This window comes from Dreissena polymorpha, chromosome 10 (assembly GCF_020536995.1).
Source record: "Dreissena polymorpha isolate Duluth1 chromosome 10, UMN_Dpol_1.0, whole genome shotgun sequence".
In the NCBI taxonomy this organism is placed as follows: Eukaryota; Metazoa; Mollusca; class Bivalvia; order Myida; family Dreissenidae; genus Dreissena; species Dreissena polymorpha.
Window position 1 is genome coordinate 76,810,474 of NC_068364.1, and position 11,739 is coordinate 76,822,212.

At 36.6% G+C, this 11,739-nt stretch overlaps 1 protein-coding gene across 1 annotated transcript; it reads left to right on the top strand.

The window, feature by feature from the left end:
• The first annotated feature begins 917 nt into the window (after positions 1–917).
• On the top strand, positions 918–9,007 carry LOC127849255 (uncharacterized). Its single transcript, XM_052381974.1, has 3 exons — positions 918–1,120; positions 6,306–7,626; positions 8,883–9,007. Exons 2-3 carry the CDS (start codon positions 6,306–6,308, stop codon positions 9,005–9,007), a joined length of 1,446 nt encoding a protein of 481 aa, XP_052237934.1. The 5' UTR covers positions 918–1,120.
• Positions 9,008–11,739: the final 2,732 nt, after the last annotated feature.

Genomic DNA, 11,739 nt, shown 5'->3' on the forward strand with positions numbered 1-11,739 from the left:
AATATAATAGTGATATGTCGAGTTCAAAAGTCATTGTGTGAAAAAATGTTAGTTAGAGCCTTTTTGCTTTTATCCCTCGAAGTGTTCTGACTAAGTTTCATTAAGATTGCACTAAAATATGTTGTAACGTAATGTACATATAATATATATAATAATAGAATTTATCTCATAGAACCTTCGGGTAGGGTATACATATAATATATATAATAATAGAAAAAAATCATTTGAAAGAGTGAGTTGTGTAACGTCATAGAACTTTCGGGTAGGGTATACATATAATATATATAATCATAGAATTTATCTCATTGTACATTATTGTGTTGTTATTGTCGTGTTATTGTTGTATAAACAAACTAATTTAGGAAATAGAACCTTCGGGTAGGGTGTAATGAAATTTGAAATTGATTATGTAGATGTGTAATGTAATGGGTTATAATGAATATGTTACTTTATGAAAAGTCAATAGAAATATTTCAGCGAGATGTAACTAACAGAAAACATGGGGGTCGTGACTCGCAAAATGCATATAGGCAATTAGTAAATCCATTAAGCAAGATTCGTGACTCGTAAAATGCATATAAATGGTTGGTAAATACGTTAAGCGAGAGGACTGACGTTCCGATGCGTGTTCCAGGTGTGAATACACCTGTGAACACAAATTGGCTTGTCAAATTACATAGGGGCCCGCGATTACAGGCGGTGTAAAATCTGTAGGGATCATACATCATCTGTCTATATACGTCAAGATACACACATTGACGTCCATTACTTGTTGACAGGCGTGGGTCACGAATTAAGCGAATACACAACGGGATCAGTATAAATAATCCTCAAAATAGGCAGAGGGGGCCTCGCTTTCTCTTAGGAATTATTCACGTTATGTTATTTACTTTGACTTTGAAACTATTATAGTACAATTTTGGTGTTAGGGAATAGAGTAAAATAAAAGAAATATTTTAGACATCAGAGACTTGTTTTATCTTCACTAAAGTACATCCGATTACGTGACACGTGTTTAACTGGTGCGCGGTGACACAGGATCAACCAGAAGTACCACTTCTTTCACGGGCCAGAGGGAAGAAGACGTGCCGGACCTCCACAACGAACGGGCAAATATTCGGTGAGTGACTGACTTATTTTCCTATGGTTAATTATCTAAGATGGCAGATCAAGCAATTCCACAATTCTTTCAAAATTTAAGCGAACAAATTAGAGGAGTAACAAATGCTATCGGAACTCAAAGCGTCTCACAAGTAATTCAAACTTATGACGGAAATCCTAAAGAATACAAAAATTGGATCAAAAACATAGAGAAATATGGGGTACTTTCACGTTTGGCGGGGGATCAATTGAAGTTAGTAGCTTACCAATCTAGTAGGGGACTTGTTAGCGATTACATTCAGAGGTATTTGACTGATTTTCCTGATGAGTCATGGGCAACCTTAAAAAATGAACTTAAGATAAGATTCGCAGAAATCCAGGACCCTCATTATGCTCTCGCTCTCTTAAAAACACTCAAACAAAAACCCGACGAAAATGTCCAATTATTCGCGGAACGACTTCTGTCTTTATCTAGTGAAGCGTATGAAAATGTTGAGGATAACCTCGAGATGATCGAAAGTCAGTTAATTGGAACTTTCATTGACGGCCTGAGACATGATTATTTACGCCTTAAATTAATGCGAGAAAATCCAACTACTTTAGCGTTAGCAGTCAATTCCGCATTAGCCGAACAAAATGTAAGAGCAAGATTCGAATTAAGGTCACATTTGAGTCATAATCAAGTTCAAACACCACTTAATAGACCTGTTCCCATGGAAATCGATCATTTGAGACCATCAAACACTTGCAGGTATTGCAAGAGACAGGGTCATGTTATACAAGACTGTAGACGTAGGAAAAACGAAATAAATGCATACGCGGTAGGTCAAAACAATTACGCACGTAAGAACGAATATGACAAAAATTGGAAAGACAAAATAGACTGTTGGAATTGTGGAAAATTGGGACACTTCAGTAGAGAATGTACTCAAAGAAAACCATACCTTAATCAAAAAAACTAGGAACGTCGTACCAAAAAGGGGTCTATGGTAACGACGGAAACGTAAAGACGTATAATATTGCTTTGTGTGGAAACCCAAATTCTTGCCTCATTTCAATAGGAAATTGTAAATTTAGGAGCTTGATAGATTCTGGTGCAGAACTTTCTGTAATTAGTAAAAGAGCTTATGATCTATTAAAACACAAACCACCACTTAAAATGACAAAAATTAATCTAAAAGCGGTCGATGGTAACTCGCTATACATTCGCGGGAATGTAAAATTAAAATTTAAAATAGGGAGTATATATATTGAACATACATTTTTTGTCGTTGAAAACATTAATAGGAACGTAATACTAGGGAGAGATTTTTTACAAGACAACGGTGTCCGTGTATACTTTGATCTAGGATGTTTAAGAATAAAAGATTGTTATGTACCTCTGGAAGAAGATGTACACCTTTCGGTAATAGCGAGGCTAACTAGGCATACCGTTCTTAAACCACAAACTGCATATAGACTCCTTGCCAGGACGAAAAAAAACAGCTTACGCTCAAATCAAAATTATGACTTTACTGGAATAAGTAATTCTTTCTTTGATAACGAACCCGGTTTAACAATCGTTAACTCAGTAGTCAAGACAACGCGTGATCGTAAATTCCCTATTCTAATTATAAACAATACCCATAAAACGATTAGACTAAGACGTAATTGTCCCATAGGCCAACTTCAATCTATCCAAGATAATGAAATATGTTCTATCGAAAGCGTTATCAAAAACAATACACCCAAATCAGGTTTGTCTAAAGATGAGATTCTATCAGATTTACATGTCGCTGGAGATCAAAAAGAAAATATTCTTCCAATACTCTTAAAACACAGAACTCTCTTCGCAAGACATAATTTAGAACTAACACAAACTACAGCAATGGAATTTAACATCGATACAGGGGACCATCCTCCCATTAAATTAAGACCGTATCGAACACCATTAAACAATAAGGTATTCATAGATAAAGCTATTGACGAAATGTTAGTGGCAAACATAATAAGCCCATCGCGAAGTTCGTGGAGTTTCCCTATTGTTTTAGTAGACAAAAAGAAAAATAACCTTGATTCAAATAAAGATCAAAAAGAAGAGAAAAGATTTTGCGTCGATTTCAGACAGCTTAACAAAATTACAAAACCAATTGCATATCCATTACCATTAATCGATGATATATTGGCGTTATTAGGGAAAAGTAAATATTTCACCAGTTTAGATTTAATATCGGGTTATTGGCAAATACCTATAAAAGAAGAAGACAGAGAAAAAACGGCTTTTGCTTCAGGGTTTAGGGGTCTATTTCACTTTAACGTTATGCCATTCGGTGCGTCTGGGGCGGGATCGATATTTCAAGAATTAGCTAATAAAGTACTTAAGGGTTGTGAAGGATTCGCCGTAGCATATTTGGATGATATTCTAATATTTTCACCTGACTTACAATCTCATTTATCACACGTAGATACAGTACTGCAAAGTCTCAGTAAGCATAACCTAAAGCTTAAACTATCAAAATGTCAATTCTTACAAATGGAGACTAGATACCTAGGCTTCATTATAGATGAAAACGGTATAAGACCAGATCCGTTAAAAGTAGAAGCGATCCGACAATTCCCTAGACCAAAGTGCGTACGCGATGTACGATCTATCTTAGGTGCAGCGGGATTTTATAGGAGATTCTGTCCGTCGTATTCAGAAGTAGTAGAGCCTCTCATTAATCTCACGAGAAAGAATGTCCCATTTACATGGTCAAAACAATGTGAAGATAGTTTCTTACAATTAAAAGACTCGTTCACGCAAATTCCTTACCTTTCCTATCCGGACCCGAATAAAGGTTATATTCTGTATACAGATGCTTCAGATAAATGCATTGGATCTTGTTTAACTCAAAAATGCGGGGATAATGAAACCGGAGATTATGTAGGGGAAAAACCGATATTCTTTCTATCCCACCGATTAAACCCAACGCAATGTAAATATAGTACTATTGAGAAAGAATGTTACAGCATATTTTACAGTCTAAATAAATTACACCATTATTTACACAACGCCGAATTTGTTATCAAAACGGATCATCGCCCGTTAAAATTCCTTCTTGAATCTCCGATGCAAAACAAGAAAGTACAATTATGGGCCTTAAGTATAGCAGGTTACAATTGCAAAATTGAGTATATATCGGGAAAAAAGAACATAATTGCCGACTTTCTAAGCCGACCACCGAATACCAAAATAACGAATGACCGAGACGAACAAACGGAAATAGAATTAGATATTAACGATAAACATTATACGATTAGTTCGGAAATAAATAGACAAAACCAGGCGCGCGAAATTAATGTAATTGACTCTACGCATATCGATCACAGACAAGTAATTGATAATAGCACGATCCCACAAACGGTTATGAATAACGAGACAATCGAACCCGATAAAATAAACGATTGTAACATGGAAATTGAACAAGGAAAAGACCCACACATATCTGAGATTAAAACGAGATTAAAATTAGGGAAACTAAACAAACACGAAGATGGAAAATTCATTATGGTTGATGAGATATTATACTATATATCGAGCGTCGATGAAGAACCTACCTTTAGGCTTTTTGTACCTAAACACCTGACAGGTTTAATTATTAATCAATATCATGACGAAAATGGACACGGTGGTTCTCAAAGACTTTTTCATACCATAAAAGAGAAATATTATTGGCCTAAAATGTTCAAAGAATTGCATGATTACGTGTCGAAATGTATTGTCTGTCAAACTAGAAACTTGAAAACAATTAAAGCTCCCGTATCATCAGAAACCGCAATACCACCATTCCCTTTCTCGGTCGTTTCCATAGATATATGCGGACCATACCCAACAACGCTTTCCGGAAATAGATATATAATATGTTTCGTGGATCAATTTTCAGGATATATAGAGGCTTTTCCGTCGCCGGATAAGTCATCCGATAGCGTAATACACCTGTTAGTAAACGAGATTTATTGTCGTCATTCATGTCCCATAAGGATAATTACCGATAATGGTAAAGAGTTTACTAGTACGGCGTTTACAGAAACATTAAAATCCCTGAATATCCAACATGTCAAAACGTCCACATATCACCCAGAAGCTAACGGTAAAAATGAACGCTCTCACTCGACTATGAACAATATACTATCAAAACGCGTTCAAGAAAACGTACAACAATGGGATTTACATTTAAACATGTCTTTGGCAGCTATGCGATTTTCCCATTCAGAAACATCAAAACATTCGCCTTTCTTTTTAGTATTTAACAGAGACCCCATCCTACCAATAGACAATTTGTTAAAACCTAGGCGTAAATATCACGGCGAAGATTATCATAAAATAATATTAGAAGAACAACACAAATCATTTAAAAAGGTGTGTGCACAAATTCAAAAATCTAAAGATAAACAAGCCGAATATGCGAATAAAAATACAAAAGACATTAAATTCGAGATTAATGACCCCGTTTACTATAAGAACTTACACCGTACAAATAAATTAGACAGTAAATGGAGACCATATTATCGTATTATCGAACAAAAATCACCGTTAACATACATAATAAAGAATCAATTAGACAACTCAACTTTTAAAGTCCATGCTGACCAAATAAGACATGCTAATATAAATGAGTGGCCTATATCAAATACTAATATGGGACGCCCCATAAGGAAAGCAAATTTAGCTTTTGCCGAAACTAGTGAATCTGATAGTGATTTAAGTAAGTCAATACAAGGATTACCTATCATAACTAGGCAAACCCGTCAAATTCGGGACAATTCTGACGAGGAGGAAGACATCCCCTTAGCGGGATTGCAAAAACATTTACGGAAAAAACAATTCAAATACAATGCGTCAAACTCTAGCGAATCTGACACACATCAATACGATAGGGCTGAACAACAATATCCGCCCCCACGTCAATCGGACACCGATTCGACCGATAATAACATGCAAATTGATGAAATAGCTATTAAGCACAAAAAAAGAAAATCCATACGACAACGTCAGAGATCTAATAAATCTATTAAGAAAGTGATTTTCACGTGCCTAGAGGCAATAGCTGATCATATGTAATATTTACCGTAACGACCACACGAGCAACGTTGACGTCTATACGTTTGAATGACCTCAAGTTATGTGAATAGCATTTAGTTAGTAACCAAATCAGATAATATACTTCTTCTTTGTAATATTTCAGATGATGTTGCCATCATTTGTTTTTATATTATCGTTGCGCATGATCGGGGGACTTGAGATTAACGAAAATGTTATATTTCAAAAAGTTAACGAAGTGTCTGTGACCAGAGCTCATTGGCAAATAGCCCTACTTCTCGATACCAACGTCTTCTCTACATTTCTTACCCAACTTGAAACAAGACTAAACGATATCACAAATACCACGAAAGACATGATGTTCCAATTCAAACGAAATGATCTACTTTTAAAAACAGACGCCTTTGAACAATCATTAGCACAACTCCATACGGAAATCGAATACATCCGTTCTGACCATGACAACGTACTTGACAGCTATCTAGATTATAAAACGCTCAGTCATACCCAGAAACGCTCATTGTTACCCCTAGGCGGATTCTTTAAATTTCTTTTCGGCACAGCTGACGATTCTGACATCCGTAATATTCAAACACACGTTAATCAACTTCAAGAAAGCCAGAAGACTATTATCCATGTGTTACAAAATAGTTTATCCATTCTCAATGTTACCCAACAACACATAACTGAGAATCGTCACTCCATTAACACTCTGATATCTACCCTCAGACAACTTGACGACAAAATCATGCACACACATGAACGTTTACAGGCAATGACCCATGCTGTTCAAGATTATACGGTTAATTACAACTCCCTTAAGATCATGATTGATGAATTACGTCAGGCTGTTTTCCACGCATCACTATATCTAGAAACTTTTAAAGGACAACTTAATATGCTCAGCACTGGCAAACTTTTTCCATCTCTTATTTCACCTATTCACCTGAAAGACGTACTATTAGACATTGCGACAAAAGTGCCTAATAATTTACAACTACCAGCTAATCCCAAGACCGACCTATGGCATTATTACCAATCTACCTCAACGACCGTCGTAATGTCACCTACTACTATTATCATTACAATGGACATCCCTCTCCTCGAGATAGGAGCTTCTTTCGAGGTATATGAAGTATTCAATTTCGATATGCCCTACTCACCCATTAACGAAACTATCAATGACAATAAGATCCACTATAACATGTCCGCTAGATACGAACTGGAAACTAAGGGCTTCTTGATTGATCAAGCGCGAAATCACTACTGCCTATTGACAAATAACGAACTGAAAACTTGTCAAGCGCGACGTACATGTGACGTACAATCCCCATTCTACCAAGTAGACATGTCTAAATTATGCGTCATAGCCATTATGATTAACAACACTCAGCACATAAAGGATTATTGCAAGGTGATCATACACCCTAACACCGTCTTACCTGATGCCAAATATTTAGGATCTGGTAATTGGGCTATAGTCTCTAGACAAGACCTACGCCTCGTGACGATATGTCAAGATCATTCCCAAAATAAAATATCCGCTCGCGCTATCGCTCCCATAGACATTGTTAATGTACCCATGAACTGTCGCGCATACAATGAATACTTTACATTAAATGCCTGGTACATTAACTCCAGTCAAACCCGGCTTCAGACCGACAAACTCGACATACCTACCTTTAAGGGTTCTTCCATTTGGAAACCATTCCATACCTCTCTCGTTAATTTCACTAAAACCGAAATGCCTCATGAACTATCAAACATCAAAGAAATACCTATGGAAGCTTTAATAACAAAACTGCAGAGTATCAGACAATTAAATGACATTGACACGACATCAGGTGACTTCCCATTATGGGGTTACATTATCATAGGTGTAGCGACCGCTCTGAGTTCTGGTGCAGCACTCCTTATTTACTGTAAATGTAAACGTATGACCCGATCTAATCGTCCCATAATTACCCAATTCCGATCTGCCAACGATGATATGCACCTGGGAGAAATCAGTCCCCCGGGTTATGTGGGCGTGGCTTCCTGTGATGTGGCGCACGAACCTCTCGTGTCTGAGGTCAAAAAGCCCTCGGCACCCCCACAACGACCGAGAACACTGTCATCCCTATACCCGTCTCTACGAGGGTAACAAATCCTTCCAGACGACGACACCAGGATGATCCTTGGCGATAACAACTTGTCAACAACCAAGTTGTGAACCATAAACAGCACCATGGGCTGTTTACTGGATATTACCTACTATCGTCAATAATGAACAGAACGATATACTTGAAAACTAAAATCTACGAACAATTGTTTAGTGCACTACTACATCGATCGATATATCACCCGTATTCATCTATTGTGACTGTATATATGTGTTGAACACTCGTATAATCTTCAAAGAATGTTTGGAACATGTATTATTCGGATGTTGTCTATAGTTAACCAAGATGCGTTGAACACTCGTATAATCTGCAACGAACGTTTGAAATATGTGTTATTGCCACATTGTATATAATTTACCAAGACTAATGTCAACACCATGAACTGTATCTAACGATGATTTTGATTCCACGAGTTATTCTACCGCAGAGTCAAACCGACAACTACAAGAACTCTACCGGACGCTGCCGCCCAATCTACCAGAAACCCATCATCCGCGGGCGCCAACTCTACAAGACCAACATCGTTCACTGACACCAAACTTCACAAACTTTGTCGTCAGCCGACACCCAGTCTGCAGGAGCTCCATCGTCCAATATCACCCACTTTATCGTCTGCCGACACCCAGTCTGCAGGAGCTCCATCGTCCAATATCACCCAGTCTACAAGACCTACATCAACCGCTGACGCCAACTCTACAAGAACAACATTGTTCGCTGACGCCCAGCTACACTAACTTTATTGTCCACTAAAACAACATACAAGAACTGTGTTGTCCACTGACGAAACGGATATAAACATTTCCTTATTTGTATAACTATATATTTCATTTATTAACCATGTACCTCGTTGACCTCTTTGTACACATTACTTTTTGGATCACTAATTCGATTTTCTTTCAATCATTTTTTAGATTTTACAAAGAATTTAATTTTCAATTGCCAGTTTCCATTACTTTACCCATTGAAGAAACTCAATTAGAAGAAATACATTATTTTATAACTACGTTTGAACAAATGTCCACCCTTGAACAAGAACATAATGTTTCAATTTTTACTTATATGATGAGATCTGGCGAAATTCAAGTGGATACATTGATTTTCTTGATTACGTATTTCAACATACCTCTTCTTCATCAACAGATGCTCGATCATTTAACAAATGAACAACACATTCTCAATTACCAAATTTGCAAAGCAATATTCACGTACTACGGCATTGACTCTTTAGAATCACTACAAACATTCCGTCGATTAAAATATTCAACATCCATCCCAAACAAAATACGCAACATGTCAATCACCACATTCGCTCAAACAGATAACACTCAATTGCATAACCGCATCCAACAATATTTCACTCAAGGCCACCAACGTCAAAGACGTTATCAATTTTTATCAAAACTTTTATGTAAGTTCTGTTCAAAACATAGTATAGCAGCAGTACAAACACCTTGTTGTAAACTTAGATATCATCCAACATGTGGCACATCATACAGAACTTTCAACAACACACGTGTATGTACATTTTGTTTCACACATTTGACATTACCAGATATAGCCCTCATTCATGCATCACATCAGTTACCACACATACAGAGATACAAACAAATACTACTGGAACGCAAAAGACGTAAACTTAGTAATAGACATCACCAAGTTTGGTAAACAAAAAAAAAAAAACAAAAAAAATCATTATTTCATAACAGGAAATATTTTTAGAATCTCGTCGGTTCAGAGTTATACAGTATTTTATCTTCGTACAGATCTCATGATTAAATTGTTGACATCATCGTAATTTTTTCATATCATGAAATAAGAAAAAATTCATTTGAAAGAGTGAGTTGTGTAACGTAATGTACATATAATATATATAATAATAGAATTTATCTCATAGAACCTTCGGGTAGGGTATACATATAATATATAATAATAGAAAAAAATCATTTGAAAGAGTGAGTTGTGTAACGTCATAGAACTTTCGGGTAGGGTATACATATAATATATATAATCATAGAATTTATCTCATTGTACATTATTGTGTTGTTATTGTCGTGTTATTGTTGTATAAACAAACTAATTTAGGAAATAGAACCTTCGGGTAGGGTGTAATGAAATTTGAAATTGATTATGTAGATGTGTAATGTAATGGGTTATAATGAATATGTTACTTTATGAAAAGTCAATAGAAATATTTCAGCGAGATGTAACTAACAGAAAACATGGGGGTCGTGACTCGCAAAATGCATATAGGCAATTAGTAAATCCATTAAGCAAGATTCGTGACTCGTAAAATGCATATAAATGGTTGGTAAATACGTTAAGCGAGAGGACTGACGTTCCGATGCGTGTTCCAGGTGTGAATACACCTGTGAACACAAATTGGCTTGTCAAATTACATAGGGGCCCGCGATTACAGGCGGTGTAAAATCTGTAGGGATCATACATCATCTGTCTATATACGTCAAGATACACACATTGACGTCCATTACTTGTTGACAGGCGTGGGTCACGAATTAAGCGAATACACAACGGGATCAGTATAAATAATCCTCAAAATAGGCAGAGGGGGCCTCGCTTTCTCTTAGGAATTATTCACGTTATGTTATTTACTTTGACTTTGAAACTATTATAGTACAATTTTGGTGTTAGGGAATAGAGTAAAATAAAAGAAATATTTTAGACATCAGAGACTTGTTTTATCTTCACTAAAGTACATCCGATTACGTGACACGTGTTTAACTGGTGCGCGGTGACACAGGATCAACCAGAAGTACCACTTCTTTCACGGGCCAGAGGGAAGAAGACGTGCCGGACCTCCACAACGAACGGGCAAATATTCGGTGAGTGACTGACTTATTTTCCTATGGTTAATTATCTAAGATGGCAGATCAAGCAATTCCACAATTCTTTCAAAATTTAAGCGAACAAATTAGAGGAGTAACAAATGCTATCGGAACTCAAAGCGTCTCACAAGTAATTCAAACTTATGACGGAAATCCTAAAGAATACAAAAATTGGATCAAAAACATAGAGAAATATGGGGTACTTTCACGTTTGGCGGGGGATCAATTGAAGTTAGTAGCTTACCAATCTAGTAGGGGACTTGTTAGCGATTACATTCAGAGGTATTTGACTGATTTTCCTGATGAGTCATGGGCAACCTTAAAAAATGAACTTAAGATAAGATTCGCAGAAATCCAGGACCCTCATTATGCTCTCGCTCTCTTAAAAACACTCAAACAAAAACCCGACGAAAATGTCCAATTATTCGCGGAACGACTTCTGTCTTTATCTAGTGAAGCGTATGAAAATGTTGAGGATAACCTCGAGATGATCGAAAGTCAGTTAATTGGAACTTTCATTGACGGCCTGAGACATGATTATTTACGCCTTAAATTATTGCGAGAAAATCCAACT

Excerpts from the sequence above, each read along its gene's own strand:
- LOC127849255 (XM_052381974.1), top strand. The coding sequence starts at position 6,306 with ATGATGTTGCCATCATTTGTTTTTATATTATCGTTGCGCATGATCGGG. Across the intron at positions 7,627-8,882 it reads TGCCAAATATTTAGGATCTG|CCGACACCCAGTCTGCAGGA; the intron begins GTAATTGGGCTA and ends CTTTGTCGTCAG.